Source organism: Buceros rhinoceros, unplaced genomic scaffold, assembly GCF_000710305.1.
Source record: "Buceros rhinoceros silvestris isolate BGI_N320 unplaced genomic scaffold, ASM71030v1 scaffold13656, whole genome shotgun sequence".
Taxonomy (NCBI): domain Eukaryota; kingdom Metazoa; phylum Chordata; class Aves; order Bucerotiformes; family Bucerotidae; genus Buceros; species Buceros rhinoceros.
This window is the reverse complement of record NW_010415928.1, coordinates 58,983-77,817: the sequence shown is the minus strand read 5'-3', so window position 1 is coordinate 77,817 and position 18,835 is coordinate 58,983. Positions and strand designations below refer to the sequence as shown.

The window sequence follows — 18,835 nt, the reverse complement described above, 5'->3', positions numbered from 1 at the left end:
AACCCAGAGCAAGCACCAACACCGCTGTGTGCAGCACAACTGTGGCCTCTTCTGGACATTCCTGGTGAAATTTTATCCAATCATCTCAACTTTTTTAGCCAACAGACCTGCACTACAATATTTTTTGCCAGGCAGCACAAACTCTGAGCACTTAAACCGAAACCATCACCACAGCAACGTCGGTGCAGGACAAGGCCCACAGCCTCGATGTGGCTTCTATCTCCATTCTCCGCTGCACAGAAGAAACAGGTCTGCTCGTCTTACTGCTGGAGCATCTCGAAGATACATCCCTTCGCTCACCGTTCCTCACGAACAGCCTGCAAACCCCAGACAGACCCTGGGGCAGTGGCTCCTTGGAAACAACGCTGGTCCCTATGGAGTGAGAAGAGAATCCCAGCGCTGACTCTAACCCGATGGAGTAGTTCACAGCCACCAAAAGCAGAGAAATTGCTCTGAACTGCTATTTTTAATCTCCTTCCAGAAACGCATCTTCTAATTGTAAAAAATCTCCAGACTATCAGAGTAACCTGTGGTTTTGGTGTTAATTTATTGACCTCCTCTTTCAATTCCTATTTGTACATCTCAAAGGACTTCAGAGACACCATGGACTTGGTGATGGCCGTAAAGGTTTTCCCAACCAAACTGATCCTGTGAACTTCTCCATTTTTTCAGCAGGCTGCTTGCGGTTAAGAAAAGGAAGGTCCGTTGAGATTAAGGAGTCAGAGTGAAGTCCCTTGTGTGTGCAACAGGCTGGCTACCACCCAGCGACACCATCCCCAAGCTGATGCCCTCGGAGTGACCTCCCAGGGCCAGCTTCCCCGCCGGTGCCCACCCTTGAACCTTCTCCAGGGACAGAAAGCCCATTTTCCCAGGGACTCAGAACCTGCCCGTTTGCACGCTGCGAGCGAAGGAAGATGCACTTCACACAGCGCACCAGGCACTTAGCAGATGGCCAAAAAACACCATCAGTTATCGAGCTGCGCTGGGCTTCAGAAAACAACCTGGAATACGCAGGCACTGCATCTTATTAAAAACGACATATTTTACATATTGCTTCTTCCTAATACAAGCTGTTCTTCATGAAAGCATCGATCTTGCTATTATTTGCACCTCTTTGCTTCTTCCCTTTGTTTTTGCACCCGTGACGGCGTGGAACACGTGTCTGATGTATGACTTCTGTATGCACTTGAGAGACTGGCTTTGGCTTTGGATGTTAACGCACCTGGGTGACGTGAGACGTCATCTGAATTTCATCTCTTTTCTACATGATTTGATTTCAGATCTGGAATTGGATAAAAAACAAGACGAGCTTTACAGCCGTCAATCAAACCCGAGTAAGAGATCACGCTTTACAGACCATTTCCTGGAAGCGATAGGGGTGTGTTGACATCACATGCGTGTATTCAAATGCATTGGTCTGATGAAATTATTTTAATAGCTTCCTAAAACACAAGAACAGAACTTCTTGGTCTTCACCTGAGCGTACGGATTCCTCTTGGCTCCAAAGCCCAGGTTCGTTACGGGACAGATTTAATTGCTACATCAGAGTTTGTGTGTTGATATTCTACATCTGATGTGCGAAAGTTCAGGGACGCCAATCAGGCATGGTGCAGATGCCACTCTGCAAAATGTTCTCAGACAGTCTCCATCTGTCAGATATGGTAATACTTGCGCTCCATCAATAATTCACCTCCTTAACTCCATGTTTCCTGCATTTGAGTCAGAATTTTTAATGCCAGCCGCACCAGAGGATCCACCTTGGATAGACAGGAATCGCCTGATCTGCATTCCCCATTCAGACCGTGCTTCTGTGCCCTGCAGCCAGTCGACTTCTGAAGGTGAAGAACCATCTCTCGGTTTACTCAGTTTTTTACTGATTTAGCTGCAAGAAAATCACAGCTTTCTTCTGGGGCATCATTTTTAACTCATTCAGAGATGGAAGTCAGAGGGTAATTGTGACAATCACATCTTCGCATCCAAAACCCAGCTCAGATGGACACTACCTTTTCTGGGAAAGCTCACAGTGAAAAACAGACATGAGCTTGAAGAGGGAAGAAAGGGGAGGAGGGAGTAAATGAAGATAATGTGGAGCTGTTCCTCCATGGGTCAGCAACTGCTGAATGGCAACGTGTTCCCATGAGAAGCAACTGGCTGCATGGAGCCTGCAAGAATTGGCTCAGATGCCGGAGCGAGGAGATGGGCTCATCGGTGGTCTCCTCTCTGACAGGGGCTGTGGCTCCTTTGAGTACCGATCGGTGGTCCCTTGGTCTAGAGGAAGGCATAGGTAATCAGCCGGAGGTGAGAATATTCCCTGGCATGAGGGCAAATCACCACCCTAATCATCAACGTTTCAGCACCAGTGAGAAAGGAAGGTTCCCAGGTGCCCCAGTTAGCAAAGACCTTTGCATCAGCCCCAGCTCTCAGCATCTGGAACATGGAACAACAATCTCTGACCTTTCTTTGGCCAACCCAAATAGAGTATGTGACGCAGGAAAAGAAATCTTGATGATACCATGCGGTAGCTACGAGTTTGACAGATCAGCCAAGAATGACCCATCACCTGGAATGACCTGCACATCCCCACGCCCCAATCTTCACCAAGAGGAACACACCGACCGGTTTGTGCAATGCAGCTGGCGGAAACCCTTCTTTGGGGACACCAATAAAGACACGGGGCTTAGCAACAGAAGGACTCACTTACTAACGAGCCCCGAGTTAGCCAAACCTCCCAAATAACCAAAAGTGAACAATTAAGGATCTTGCTGGTTAGAGAGAAATTAACTGCAGAGGGAAATGGAGGAACGTATCTGCCTAAAGACTGGTGTCTAGTGCAACCATTTCAGAAGGGGTTTGGGTCTTCTGTAACCGCGTCACACCTGCCAGCCTTGCTCCCATACCGACGCTATCCACGGGTCTTTCAAAGGGCACCACATTTAGGAAAGTGAGTCACGCCCTGAGCAAGTCCCTGGTAAATCTGGGAACTGAGCCTGCTCCAGGCGGGCTCAGAGAGCTTCTCCAGCCAGCTTTTAAGCAGCAGAAGCAGTTCAGCCACTTCAGCGTGTCAGTCTGCTTCTCCAAGACGGACAGACCCTGAGCAAAGGCTGGGCTGAGCTGGAGCCATGGCGGGCACAGCCAAGCTAAGGTCCTTGAGCTGTGTTCAGTCCTGACGCAGCTGAGGGTGGCTGCCACGCCTGGAGTGTGTGGCGCGGTGAGCATGTGTGCTTAGGCGTGTGATGAGCATGTATGTTGGAACATGTTGGCACAGGGCTGCTGGCTGCAGGTATCCTGGGGTCTGCTCCTCCCTGCAGTAGAAGACAAGCACCCAGGGAGCTGCCACACGACCCAAGAATGGTTGACCAGGCCACACCACGGTCCACCAAAAGTCCATGTCCTGGTGTCCCGCTGTGCTGAATGTGGCCAACAGCAACTGCCCAGAGAGGAGCAGGTCAGTGACGTTTCTCCAGGTCACGCTCCCAGCTACAGGGGACTTGCTGAGCCAAAGGGATACCCCTGAGACACCCTGAGGAGTGCTCTTACCTCCACAGGTTCACGTTACGCATCTCGGGGCTCCTGGCTGTGGAGAGATTTCCACACATGACTTACGGGCCTGCTCTGCTGTACGCTCCTGTGTTACACCTGCCCTGGTCCCTACTCGTGATATCTTGCTCTGCCCTAACACCCTGTCATGGCTTGACCCTCTTGGTCCTCTCAGTTGGGTCCTGCCCTTTGCTCATTGTCCCTCTTCCCTCCTAGAGACTAGCAGGAACTGGCCCTGGGCCACTGCTACCCCCTGCTCCTCTTTCCTCTCTCCTGTCCTCAACTGTGACCTTGCAAGCACCATTCCCAGGGCTGGCCAGGTCCTCACCTGTCACCCCTGTGTCCCAGCACTGATGTTTTACACCCCAGCAGCTGTGCCCCGTGGGCTCGTAGTGAAACCTTTCTGACTCTCCGATGTCATTGCACCAGCAGGTTGAAACGCTCCGCTCGCCACCTCCGTCTAATTAAGAAAGAGACCTCTGCGAAAGATACGGCTTCAGTGCCTGGAGAAGTGATGAGCCGTGACTCTTCGGAACGCCTCGCGCAGCCCCGATATCGGTTATTTCCTCGCAGATAACCGCGTGTGATGCATTGCAGTTTCTAATGAGATCTGACTGACAGGGTAAACCAATCTGCTACTTACGGACTTGCATGTGTCTTCCTGTCTGTGGGGCTTGTGCTAGCAACACGCAGCCTACTGTGAAAAAGGCAAGACGCTTTTCTAATTGCTTCCATTTGCAGGCTGGAGCGAGGCAATACAGACGCATTTGGAGCTGACAATCCAATATTTACCTTTATTGCAGCTGCAGACGAATGCCTGGGATGGTTGTTCTTCACACAGCGACGGTTCCCCCTTTCTCTGCGACTTTATTTTGCGCCAGGCCAACTCCCCGTCTCCACCCCCCTGCCCTTCCTCTGACAGCTCTGTTTGCTGTGCGTTTAAGCAGAAGCTCCCAGCAGGCTGCCACACCTTCGGCACACGAACTCAGCACAGGCAGAGCTCACCTTTAAGCACGGGAGCAGAAAGCAATTTCTTGATCAAATAGCAGCTCCAAGCAGGTTACGTGAGAGCTTAGATATGGAGTTCACATTTGCATACGCTCCCGGGGGTGTCTGTTCCCGTGGGATGACTCTGGGTGTTTGTTCGGCTCAATCTGGAGTCTGGGGCCAAATTTCAGCCTTGTTTGAACAGTGTCAATCAAGGCAGTCCACGGCTAGATGGCAGAGACACCTCCACTCTCCGCTATGTTATTTGACTCTTTAGGAACTATGAGACATAATTGAGGATTTCCTTGTTACATGTCCGTCTTGTTGGCAAATTGAACTGCATTTAAATGCCACCTTCCTCCCATCCGTTCCAGCTCCCCTTGGCGAAGCTTCCCTCTAACACCGGCCAGCTCTTAGGGCTCACAGGTGGGCATGGAGGACCTTGCTCCAAAGAGAGCAGACGATCCACTGAAGCCCGTTCCTTGTGCTGGTAGGCACCACACTCGGCTACTGTAGAGGACAAAAACCTCTTAAACTAAAAGCAAAACCAACTGAGCTCCCTCTTCTTCCCCACCCCTCCCTGGACACAAAACACAACGGTCATAAAAAGTAACTAAAGGCTGAGCTGAGATTTAAATACATAAAGAAATCCAGCTAGAGATGTTCTTGCACAGCCACAGGTACAAAAACACGCTCGTGGCCTCCCACGAGGGCGCAGAGAACCTTGACCACTCCTCTCCTCGAGCCCTCCTCGGTACACAGGTTCTAGGGTTAAAGGTCCCTCTCCATCCCTTTTCCGTCTCTTTCCACCACAGAAATCTCTGCCACCAGCCCTCCCGATCTTCGCTGGCCTCCCGAATTCCTGGAGGGAGAGCTGCCGGAATGCCCACTCCTCCTTTTTAAAGGCCACCTGCTCGTATTTTGAATTAGAAACCAGCGTGTGTTTGCTCTGCAGGAGAGCCGGGCCGCTCTGCCAGCTGCACGCAGAGGTGGCAGCCGCGCCGACTGACGGACAGCCACTCACCAACCACGTGAGAGGCAGGACACCAGGAGATACCAGGGAGGTGTGCTGTGGCGCCACGGGAACGGAGAAGGCTGTTGCCCTTAACAGGGGATGGAGGAGGGCACTGCTCTCCATTTCGGCACTATCCTGCCTGTCCAAAATCAACCGCTGCCCCTTAGAACTGTGAAGCACAGAACGTTCTTCCAGGGTTTTTGGATCTCTACCAGGTCGCTTCGGAGACCTGGGGTCCGTCAGGACATTTAGGATCCATTTCAAGGTTGTAACCTTTTAGTGAGACCATTACTACCAACCATCTTCCATGCTTCCTGCCTTCACACTCCGGCTGCTGTGTCTCCAGCAGCCACCACATCAGTCTTTCGGGGACACCTTCAACCGGTCTGCTCAGATCTCCATTTCCAGCCCTGCACGCTGCTGCCTCAGTGTCTCCAGTGCAGTCGTGGTTGCAGCCCAACACCTCGTGTTAGGCTTGATGTGATTTCCACAGCCTGAAGCTGTGGAAGCGCAGGGGATCAAAGGAAGGCAGGAGAAGCTCCTTGGACTCGACTGAGAGAAAAGGACAGCTAAGGTTCCTACGGCATTTTTAAAGGAAGCAAACAAATAAAGCTGCTCTCTGAGCACACAAAGCTCCGCCTACACCCTTCACGGCAGGAGTCAGTGGTATATTGTGGTTTCTGCTTTACATGGACCTGGAAATGAGCTTTCACATCCATCGTCACACTTCTATGAGATAAGAAAGGCTATACTAACCTGGGCAGTTTCTGGACACTGTGGTGGGGCTGTGGTTTTGGTCCCTGATCCAGGCTGAGACCTGGTCTGCGGACTGTGGAGCACGAGGAACTGCTGGGAAAGCCCTGTAGCCCCTTTCCAGCCCACATATTTCATGTTTCATGCAAAAAATGAAGTGCAGGGAGAGACTGAAGCCTCCCCTGGGTGGGGTGGACACCCAAGGCTGGAAATCTGGAGAACTCCTTGGCCCACCCGTTGAGCCACGGATAGCGCTGGTTTACCAGGGAGCCACAAGCACGTGGTGAGCACCCACCACGCCGCTGACGACAACGTACAACTTGGTTTTGCTCCACTTCTTTTGCTAAGATCACCTGCATACCTAATTCTGCGTAATCAAATAAAGCAAATATTGACCAGTGCTCTGTGATGGCAGAACCACTATCATGATGACAGTGAAGACCAGGACTCACACCCACAGGACGTGCTTTCAAAACCTGGTCTGCAAAGAAAGCCAACACTCACCCTACGTACCTCAGACCTGGATAAACAAAACGACCCAATTCGAGCTGAGTTTTTCAGGCAGAGTTTCCTGAACTTAGACCTTATATTAAAGCAACTCCAGTTCTACAAGTAACCGGTCAGTGGCCAAGTATCGTCACGGAGGCCAAAGTCACTAAAGGTAGAAATGAAGAAGAAAACTTCTAACAAGAAAAATCCCTTCACTGTAATTACCATTAGCAATGCAGCATGACAGAGAGAGATAAACACACATGCACCTACACAAATAAGGAGCTTGGGAACACAAAGTAATTACTTTGATTTTCTTCCCACTGACATTCAGCGGTTATTAGTCTCAAGAAAGCACATATCAGCAGAAGACTGTCACCTCCGGGATAAATGAGGAATTTGTTTGTAATTCATTTCCGGGAGAATATATCCTGGCGTTCTTCACGCAGCAGTAGGAATGTGCTCTGGCCAAGAGTAACGGCCAAAAATACCTCTTCAAACTCTTTATTCCCATCTTCCTGAGCTGGTGTCCCTGGACATGTGCATGCTGCTTTCTGCTGGCTGAGAAGTTCACCTCCATTGATTGTCTCACTAATACAACAAGAACCAAGCGAAGAAAGTCAATGAAGCCTCTCAGTTTTTCAGTCCATTTCCAGTTTAGAAAAATTGAATTAATCTCTTTACTCAGAGCAACTCAGACATCCACATCCCGGCAATGAAAATCATTACAGCGGCCACTAAAACCTGTATTTTTAAAGGTTACAGTGCGAAGATTAAAAGCGCCCCCGGGAAAAGATGAAATGGCTGATCAAAATAAACCGTTGAGTCGACGGTGTTAAGCTCGGGCAGGACTGGCGCCTTCCAGTAGCGAATGGTATTTTGAGATGCTTCCTCTGCTACATGGAGGGACCCTGATGAAGAGTGGATGCTAAGGGATTGCACACATGGCAGCGTGTTCGGACGTGAGGGCTGTAGGAACTGCCGAGTGAATTCAGCCCCCTAATCCAGTTACTACGGGGCTGCTATTGGCTGTAAAAACCTGTTGGGGGCACTTACAGATTGATCTACCCACCTGCAAAGTCACCTCCTGAGGTGGGTCACCCGCCAAGGAGGGCTCATCTTGCCTAGCGATAGACATCTGCCATGGGTAACTCCACCTGAGCAGGTCACCTCTGCTCCCCCACTCTTGTGAGAAAGCAACAGGCGCTCCTAGGAGGCCCTTCATCTCACTTCAAAGAAAATTCAAACCCATTCAGAAAATCGCACTCTAATCGTGCTCCCTTCTCACGACGTGCTGTAAGGGAACGGAGGGCAGCCAGCTCTGACGGAGCTGTGACCGTGGTGGACCTCTAGTTATAGACCACGTGTTCATCGGTTCGATGCACGTATCTGAAAGTTAAACTCAGGCTTCAACACTTTGTCAGACTCCAGTGCGTGTTCTTTGGACTGCCACGGCCCACGTGTCTGCGAAATGCCTGGTGGGTGTTTCAGTTCCAAAGCCAGCAAACCCCGCTCCTTGAGGGCTTTGTCACCCAGGCAGTCACCAAAGGAAGGGCAGTGACGTGCTGCCGTTACCCGCTGGTTCAGCCACTTTCTCTCCATCTTCTCGTGCTCAAGTGCTCTCATTATGCAGAAATTACTTAAGGACACACAGGAGAAATGTCATCCCCCCCCCAGCCAGGCTCGCTGCCGCCGCACATCTGGTACGGCACATGGGGGCGTTTTGGAGTTCTTCCCTCTCACGGAGAGTCAGCAGCAGCCAGGCGTTACCCAGACACACGCGATGGGTGAGAAACCTGCTACTCAGCCAACGTGAGACCAAAAGTTGTGCATCCTCGGGCTGGAGTGAGGCCAAATGGCTCAAAGATGATGCGGGAAGAGCAGTGACTTCTCCTCCTGCCTCCCCTCTGCTCCCACCTCCAGCAATTCCCTCCTTCACCCCTGACGTCTTAGCGCAATTTAAGATGGAGTTCCATTTTCAGGAACATGATCATTCCAGAGCCTTACAGCTCATTTCCTCGTTTGTTCCCTCTCCTTCGGCTGTGCCAGCACAGCTGTCTGCGGGGCCTGCTGTGAACCAGACCGGGGAGCTGATCCTGCCAAAAAAGAGAAAAAGCTGATGCGAAGAACAAAACGTAGCCCTTCCCCCTAAGCTGGAGCGTCTCCCCGCTCTCATTTACTGCGTCGCATCAGAGCCCGCTGTGCAAAGGACGACAAGAGGGAGGTGGTGTCTGCCGAGGCGCTGGCATCGCGTGCAAGCACAGTCCCGAATTCCCACCAAGCCTTCGCAGCTGGATGCTGCTTTCCTCCCCGATGACGGCAAGAGCTGCAGGTCTTTTGGTACGTGCTGGCCATGTGTTATTGTGTAGTAAATAAAATATAGACAAAACATCGTTTTGGAGGTCATTTTCCAGATGAGGCAGATTAAACACCAAGTGCTGCTCTAGGGAGCACTTCAAACCTGCCCAAACCAGGAGCGTTTGGGTCTACTCCCATCCGATGTCCATCGGGATGTCCAAAGGTAGGAGAGACAAAGCCCTTCCAGCAGCTGGTTTAACTGACCTCCTTGGGGTGTACTGATCCTGCAGAAAGGGACAGGGCTGAAAGGACCCAGGTGACTGAAGAGCGGCCAGAGCACTCAACACCATGGAGGTAAAGCTTAGGTCTGAACTTCACTAACATCTTTTATCCTGGAGAACTGAGGAAAGGACAAGGAGAACCTTTTGTTTCCCAACCCTGCAAGGAGATGGAGTGTATGCATGAGTCTGAAACCAGCTAGTTTGGGCACAGACGGGCTCAGTAGGAATGCTTGACCCACAGTGAGCTGGGAACCACCTCAGATCTCCAGTCTTGGGCATCAAGGTGAACTATCTGGGAATACTTCATTCTCCAGTGTTGTCTCCATAAATATCATAGAATCACAGAATGGTTTGGGTTGGAAGGACTTTAAAGATCATCCAGTTCCACCCCCCTGCCATCGGCAGAGACGCCATAAAGCTTTTGAGCTGGTCAGAGGCACTGAGACCTTTTCCAGCACACGAATGGTTGGTAGGACCTGGTGTTGAAGTGTCGAGTGGCTATCTTGACAGGAGACCTGATTCTCAGCACTGCTCTTACTTCACCGACTCAATGAGCTCTTTGGTTTCTCCCTGCTCGGTTGTGATCAACCAAATGAACTACACGGCATACTCCTCCATGGAGATGAGCGGACCAGTGAGTTCGGTTTCCCAGATCGGTCTCCTCTTCAAAAACCCCCTCTTGCTTCTGTGCTGAGGAGCTGGGCAGCTCCAGCAAAGGTCATGACCATGCTAGGGCTTCCAGAAGCTCATGCAGGACTGTAGAAGCTGAAGGTTTGGGTAGTCTCAAGCAGGCACCTTGCTGTGAACCTACCATAATGCAGAGAGCGGTCAGAAAGCCCAAGAAACGCTCTATGAAACGTTGTGAACTCAGACATTGACGTCCCACTAAAACTCGTGGCAGCTGCAGATGTAACTGGAAATTAAACTACACGGATGGGTGGTTTGCTCCAGCGGAGTTTTAATGAGTCCGTAACCGGGCAGTTGCTTGGGATGCACGAGGCATCACCCAGCAGCACCCGTCTGGTGAAGGACCGTACGGGTTCCCCAAAGCACACGGGGGGAAGCAAAAGGAGGAAGAGGAGGGAGGGGGCATCAAGCTGAGGGGCGTTTTTTAATCCTTGGTGGTTGGGATTTTTGGTTAATGCAGTGAAACCACTAATTACAGCTAATTAAACCTGCACTGAGATCAAAGCTCAGCGGAAACTACAGGGGGGAGAAAACAAGAGAGAAAAGAAAGGGAAAGAAAATACGGATTTTGTTGTAACCGAGTCCTTAATTGAAAACTAAAGCAGCTTTGTTAATTAAAAGCAGCAAAACCAAAATGAGGGCATGCTCTGCAGACACACAACATGAGTCCAGCATCGTGAGGGAGGCAACGCGCCTTTCCCACGCTGTCAGCAAAGAACAGCTTTTCTTCCAGAGCCTGTTCTGCTTCTGGCTCCTCTGCAGGAAGAGTCTCCCTCGGATCCCTTCTGCAAAGCGAGGGTGACTTTCACCCGCACTGCACTGAGGACCTTGGGCTATAAAGCGGAGGGAGAAGAATTCTTGCGAATACATTCACAGTTTTTATGGACAAGTTAAGTTTTTCCCACTAACACCGAGTCAAGAGGGTGTGAGTCAGTGAGCAGCGTGTCTGCACCAGGGTACCAAACCCACCCACTGGTAGCTTGCAGGATCCTCCCTAGTGGGCTGGTCCATCTGCTTTTGAATCTCCCCAGTGCTCTGCAGGACACGAGTTACAGGGCCTGGTACCCCACGCTGTCCAATCAGCCAGCGTGGGTTTTACTCAAACTGAATGATCTTGTCCCACATTTTCTCCTGGCTTGAGCGCAGCCCCAAGGGAGAACATCTGACAGAACTTCCTCACCCAGTTCTGAACCACAGAGGAGGCAGCAGAGGAGCATCACAGGAGCGCTGCAGAGAGCCCTGAGAGCAGAAGAGCAGTCTGCCACCAACGAAGGCGATCCAGGCCAGGATGTGTTGGAGCTGGGGTTCAACACACACAAGTCAAGCATCAAGAAAGCTCTCAAAGGAGGATTCCCTTGACCAGCCACATCCTCAGGCAACCTGGGCAGCCAGGCAGCGAAGGCAGCCTGCCTGTTTCTGTATTTGTCAAGAAAATCAGAAAGAGAAATCATATTTGGCAATGAAGAAGACTTCTTTCAGAGCACCAGGATGTCTAAGGGATCCCTAAAGCACACTGGCTTCCCCTTCTCTCTGCAGCACCCAGTAGATGGCAGCAAGTTATTGCTTATTCCTCCTGCCTGGGACAGCCTTGCCAGTTAGGCAAGAGGCACAAATCTCTCTGCCCCTCTATAATAATAATAAAAAAAAAAGAGTCCCCTGCCTGCCAGGCAGAGCAGGAGAGGAGCCCTGAATGCCGGGCATCCAAACCAGACCTGCGCCCTGAAATAAAGCACCCTCTGAAACCCTTCTGCTGCCCTTCAGAGATTGTTCCCTGTGGTATTTTCCAACTCTCCTGCTGGGCAGGACAACGCTGCCACCTCCATGGGTGTTTGTGCTGAAAATTCTAGCACGAGGGCACCTCTGCCTCTTGCCACCGACTGAGCTAGTCCTAAACTTGAAGGGTCCACATCCACTCTGCTTCTGATTCACTCAAACCTACAATCAATCAAAAATAGTGTTTATTCGGTGCTGGAGCAGAGTCTGCTGCTTCCCAAGCCCACGATGGCCTCTTCCCATCACACTGTGTGGCCCTGTGCAGACATCTCAGCACCTTGTCCTTGGAATCCAACGCAACCAATGATGCAGCAGTTTGAAGCAAAGCTCAAGCTCCAGCTGCATCCTCCTTCATCCACACCCAGCTAAATGAAGAAGGGGTAAAGGGTGCGTTCCCAGGACCCATTTAGGGTAACTGGTGTTAATCGTAACTGCCTCCTACAAACGCCTTGGCAGTTCTCACTTTGAAACCAGTAGGAGGTCTGGTTCCATTCTCTCCTGACTCCACAGCTGGCTGTATGGGTGGAGGGAAGCAGTCTGCCACGAGCCTGTAAGAATATAAGCAAGGACACACACATCGTAGCCTCACGGGTGTCGCAGGTCAGAGCAGCAGCTGTGTGCTGCCGGGGAGCGGAGGCAAAGGTCGTTCTCTGTTGTGAACGATAAAAATTCAAGGAGCCTTGTATTGCGATAGATCTGATCACAAGTGTCTAACTACATTTCAAGGGATTATTCACGGCCAAGCTATGGCATGCTGACAGCTCCTCCCCATGCCTTCTCTGGAGCCGCCGGGATCCACCGGCAGAGACAACGTAGATGCCACATCTCCTAGAAAGAATGGTCAGAGCCAAGGGCCTTGGTAACATCTTCAGCAGCAGGAAAAGAGATTTCTGGTTCCCACCAGACAGACGGCCACTGCACCTGCTAACTAGAACGGCAGCAGCAGGGAAACCTCCCTCCAGCCTAACTCCTGGGTGCACAGACACCTCCGCTTTTCTATGCTGCAAACGACTGAAGGGATGAAGGACACTTTCAGACCCAGTAACAAGTAGCACCTCTCACAAACCTTTATCTCAGAGGTCAAAATGACGCTGTGTTGTATGAAACGTTCATATTTAACCACTGGTCTCTCTCTTCCCCGGGTAACCACCTTGATTAACTTTCAAGAATAAGGCAGTTTTATCAGAGAAAGCTTTTCTTCCCCCAATGAAAAATAAACATCTAAGAATCATACAATCATTTTTGTTGGAAAAGTCCAAGCTGGATGATCGTCCAAGAGTTAGTCATATTTGATTTAAGGGTAAGCCTGAAGCAGAGTTTTATCCCTCTAATGCCATAAATCTGATTTTGTGTCTCAAAATTCCAAAATTTGGAGCTACTTGGAACTCACGCTCAGTCCTGGACTTTGCAGGATATGCCTAGGCGTTACTGTGGGAAGAAAACACGGCTTTTTCTTTACCGTAGTAGCGGATGCCCTAATGACCGACTGATTTCTGCTGGCCGAGATACTGAGCACACATAGGAGGGAAGAACCTATTAATGTTTGCAGGAAATGCAGCAAATCCTACAAATTCTTTTGTGACACCTCAGCAGCCAGACCCAGCCTGGTTCACCCCTTCTCCTTGTCGGTGGAGAAACTCCTTGCTAGAGCTCGCAGAACCGGGCAGGTTTATCATTTTCCCATGGGAACGTGCTCTGGCTCTGCTTTGTGATGCTCTGCTGAGAGTTCCTCTACCCTGCTCTACCCTGAACTGAGAATCTCGAAGCAAAACTCTCAAATTTGAAACAACACTTCCCCTGCCGTGGCACTACTCCCAAAGCAGCAAATCCCGCTGTTGTCACCCGCAGGTTACAGATCTTTCAAAACAAGTGGCTAAAATGGCAAGAGCCTCGTGGGTGAAGGTTTTGTTGTGAATCCTCCATGTGATTTTGGCTTCAGAGGAGAAAGATCTTCCTCCTCCGGCTTCCCTGGTTGAGGTTTCTACTGCCTAAGTCAGAGAAAGGGGATGCCCAGTGCTCTCTGAGGCTTCAAGAATATATCAAAAGTGAAAAATAAATCCCAAACCAAACCCAAAGTCAAAAGCGTGACCATTTTGGCCCTTCCTTGAATGGCACATCGGACTTTAAATGCATTCGCTTCCAGAAAAAGACCCCACGGGACCTGTTCCAGAATTAACGTATGAAGAGCGATCGCACGAAGAGTGACGCGCTGATCGTCAATCGTGGCCGATTGCTTCTCGAACCCCGAGTGTCACATCTCACAGACAAAGAAACACCAGGAGGCCGAGGGAGAAACAGGGGCAGTGAGCTGACTGTCCAGGGGAAGCATGAGCCAGTCGGCTTCAGGTGAGGCTTAGATCCGACCTGAAGAGCAAAGAGCTCCTTAACTGCCTGAGAAAATCTGTTTTATCGTGTGTGTGAAAAACCAAGCTGTTATGTCTTTCCCCGACCAAAGCAGCCCACGACTTCTAATCGAGAAATCAGAATAAACGTTGAATTATTTTGCACAAGAGCAAATGCACAGACCAGAGATGGGGCAGTGGATCCCAAGCTGAGTTAGACCCACTTCAGAAATCTCTTCCATTCAGTCATGATCCCCCATGGAGAAGTGAAGTAGTGAAGAAGCAACAGAACTTGAAGTGAGACGGCACCTGGCATCCCTGAGGTTCACACACGTTGCTCCTGGGAGTTGCTAAAAGATCGAGCTTCCAACAAACCGAATTTACCCCAGTTACCAGGTGAGAGAGTATTTCTCCATCAGCTCTGCCACTGCGCCCGTACACGAAATAACCACTCGCTCTCTTGTCTCCAAAAGGGCAAAGCTGATGGTTAGCTACAGCCCAGAGCATTTACAGAGTCCTGCAAGGGCGATATCCCGGAGGTACAAACCACCTGCGTCCTACACTGATGGTATTTTATGCTTTCTGGGGGTGAAGTGCTATGTTTATTTCACAGTTTGAATAGACCTCAGTAACTGGAGTCCCTGGGGTGACAGGAGAACGTGCTCGGGTAATTGTAAGTTCAGGGGAGCAGGGCAGGGCTTGCACGCACGAGACGCCTTGTTTATGTAAAAGGAAAATGGATAATAAGCATTCAGGAGTCATCTGAAGACCAAGAGAATAAAACACACTCTCTAGATCACAGAAGTCTGCCCCAAAAGAAAATGGGAAGTGATGCAGCTAAAAAGGAATGGTTTTGAATTGGTATTATGGGAGGAACTCCACATCCCAGGGACCACAAAGCAGCTGATGCTGCTGTGCAGGAAGCTCAGGTGTTTCTTTGGAGCTCCACAGCTCTCGATGGTGGTACCCAGCAGCTCCAACGGCGCAGGAGAAAATCTATTTGCCATGTAACTCAGGTATGAGAGGGGCTGGTATGTGCCTGATGTTGTGACAAGTGCTGGTTTGGCATATCACATCCAGCAAGATCGGGAGTGGGGAACGTTACCTCCTCACCCTTCCCTTCAAACTTCACCTCAAAGTGTGCAGCACTACGAGTCAGAGCTCCACGGCTGCTCGTACCGCAAAGACCTCTCCCGGAAACGGCCAGCTGTGCCGTGCCAGCCTCCAGCAGCGCCTGGTCAGCATTTCATTACCCGGGTGCCCGTTGCTGTCAGCACACGCTCAGGCTCTGTTCTGCCTGCCAAAAAACTGGGCTAATTTATTTAGCATTTCAACAGATCAGGGAAAAAAAAATCATTTAGAGAAGGAAAGATTGAATTTGGGAACTCTGTTCCTTGGAGAGTTAGTAATGGATCTTTCTCTTCCCCCCTCCTCCAGGCCTCAGCGTTCATAACTTCTCCATGTCAATGTTATTATGAAGAAACTAATTCAATAATGAGCTCATTCCCCATATGAGAGCCCAAGTAAATGAGGCACTCACTCATCCCTCCTCTCCCTCGTCTGAGGGAGTCATGCTGCTCTCCTAATGCACTCTCTAAGAGCAATGGCCAAATGATGACACCAAGTGCTTGTGGTGGGTCGTATCCCAGAACTCTGCTGTTTGATCTACATGCCTTAATTCGCACCTTCCAGACTCTTCCTTTGCCTTTTTCTCGGGCTCACGTGCCTGTTGCTGAACCCGCTGCTGCCCCAGAGATGAGCCAATACAGCTACTTGTGGCCAGCACCCCAAGTCCACGTGCACCGTTCAGGGATTGCTTTTACCCATATGCTCATTCCTCAAACAACCCCCCTTTTGTGGATAAAGCAGTAAGATGGGTGAGAAACTTGCCGGGCACCTATCACGTCCAGTTTTGGTTTTATTTTGCTATTATCACTATTTTAAGAGCAACAGAACTTGAAGTGAGACAGCATCTGGCATCCCTGAGGTTCACACACATTGCTCCTGTGAGTTGCTAAAAGATCAAGCTTTCAACAAACCGAATTATGACTTATCTGGGTATGAATCCAGGCCCCAGACTCACCCAGTTTAAGATCCACCCCAGATTTACACCCAGAAGCTTTTCCTTGCCTGGGTTTTGGTCTTAGCAGAACCGCACCTGCAGGAAGCCCCACGCACAGACGCTTTGGTGGCACTTTCACTTCCAGCTCGTGCTGAGCTCAGGTGATCCACATTGCTCTGCATGTTGCTCAACAAGACGCAATGGGAACATGACAATTAACCCTTCGATGGGTTCAACGATACCCACCCAATTGCGCGCGTGAGTGGCAAAACTTTTGGAAGGAGCTACCTGTGCACGCGTGGACATCAAAAGAGCTACAAACACGACGCGGGGCTCTCTGCTCACCTCGCAAAGTCCAGGTCAGCCTCCCGTGACATGGTGATGTTCGTCAGGTTTTGCTGGAGGATGAAGATGTTCCTACACATTTTCTTGATGCCGGATTCGCTGATGCGCTTGAAGTAGTGGGCGCCGTTGATAAGGATGCAGGAAATAAGGTGGCCCAAACCTGCAAGGGTGGGGGAAAGCAAGCAACAAAATCACAGGAGGAAGAGATTTAGTGGAAAAATACATCATAAAACCCATGAATAAGCACTGCTAAGTGGTACGTGTGAACTGGAACAGGAGAGAACACTGCAAACAGCCCTCGGTGTCTTCCCTGTGCATTTTAGAAGGCCTTTCCTCAAGGTTTCCCTCTTCAGTAAAAATAAAAAACTGTCCCAAAATACCATGAAAACTTGAAGCAGCACTATCATCACCATCGATGTTTCTGGGGCAGTTCTGGATTTATAATCAGGCTTTGCATAATGTCCCTTTCAGTCCCCCTTTCTGTCTGGGCAGAGCAATGGCCCACTACTGCTCCTCCAAAACGATCGTACTTTCATCTGTCATCAAGGCGGGTTCTTCTCCCCTGGTAAACTCGGTCCACGAGAGCAGAAATGAGCTGCATTCCGATGCTCTTGATGTGCATCCTCTCTCTGATCAGTCCTGAACAGTTGCTTGCACCTGAATGATGTCTCCACCTTTCCTCTGCTGCTGAAGGACACAACCAGCTGCTGGGAGTCACAGCCAGCCCCAGAGTGAGGTATCCCTTCATGTCACATTACAAACAGCAAAACCCTCGTCCTGATTCACTCAGTACACGGGTCAGTCTAAGACTAGATGTCAATTCAAAGTCTGAATTAAGAAAATAACAGTCACGTACCGGCAACCAGGATGGGGTGTATCTAAAAACCAAAACGGCCTCAGAGGTGCCTACATTTCATGAAAAACACGCCTATGAATTTCAACCTCATGCTTTACTGAGACGTGAAGAGTCCCCATGGCTCTGTCTGCAGCCACTTCACTCTCCTCGAACAGACACAGTAGACCTGAGCTGGAAGAGGAGCTCTACAACGTGCGGGTGATCCCTCAGTTTGCTATGGATTCGCACAGCTCAGAGACATCCGATTAAAAAATGCCCCGTCAGTAGCTACATGGGTATGGGGGGAAGGATGGAGGTACTGACAACCTTCTCTAGGACCAGTAAGCAGTGGCCAAAATAAGGCTAGACAGCCTTGCAAAGCCTTTACACCTGCTGACATCCCATACTGGGCCATGGGTACATCTCCAGTCCCTGCCTTCTCCCGACTCTGAACAACGACCACGCAAACGGACGCGTACCCCGGCGTGCAGGCAAGAGAACTGCACGTCAGCGTCACAAATAAATACAGGGGAGATGAACCAAGACGTGATTTATATTCTCCAAGGTAATCACGACAGATGAGACATCAGAAGAGCTAATGTTCTCTCAATTTAATTTTCGAAATGGAATGGCTACACTGCGCATAGGAACTGCGCCATAATAGAGCTGTGCTTGTAATACACACACATGCCCTCCGGCTTCCCGAGGAAGAACTGGCCTGCACGTACATCATCTTACTGCCTTCCTGCTCAGCACGGGCCCGCTTCTCCAGTCCGGGCAGACAGCCGCAGAAATGTGTGGAGGCAACACGGTTCTGAGCGCCCCGTGTTTGCGTGGGTCTCACTTCTCCATCCGCTGTAGGCAGCAACGGTCCCACACTCTGCCTTGCCCCCCAAAGGCATGCTGCTGAGCTTTGGGATGAGAATGAGGAATCATTTTGTAAGAACCAAACTCTTATGGTAAATCCTGACCTTCAAAGATGTACTGGAACTTGTGCTGCTGGAGGCTGGCGCTCATGGCTTCCTCAATAGCGCTGATGTCCTTGTTGAGCCGGACAACAAGAGGGTCATAGTCCATGCTCTCCACGTTGGCCACGATGGCGTAGTTCCCTTGTTTAGCCAGCGGGATCAGGTAGTGGAAGCAATGAACTCTGCGAGACAGAAGAGAGAGATGTTACACTGCAACAACCCTGGTGTTCAAATACCGGTGGGCATGCAAAGCGTCGTCGTCTTGTTTTCCTTCCCACGTTCAAGGTAGTAAAAAATAACAACAGTGTTAAGAACTGGGTGGTTATGTCTGCATTGAACACATCCTCCTCTTGACATTGTCTCATCTTGAGAGGTGAACGCAAAGACCCTCCCTTAACTGATCTGACCTACATCATCCCAGTAAAGCGGCCAAGTGCTTTCACCGGATTCTCCAACTTCAGCC

The 18,835-nt window shown here is 50.3% G+C and overlaps 1 protein-coding gene across 1 annotated transcript in view; it reads right to left on the bottom strand.

Annotated features, from left to right (window-relative positions):
• The window catches only part of LOC104494733 (exocyst complex component 4), a gene marked incomplete at its 5' end in the record, with an annotated part of 71,949 nt that overhangs the window by 12,406 nt on the left and 40,708 nt on the right, over positions 1–18,835 (bottom strand). The window contains 2 exons of the mRNA XM_010137601.1: positions 16,570–16,729; positions 18,376–18,554. Of these exons, the coding sequence (XP_010135903.1) occupies positions 16,570–16,729; positions 18,376–18,554 (339 nt within the window). The remainder of the gene's footprint in view (positions 1–16,569; positions 16,730–18,375; positions 18,555–18,835) is intronic.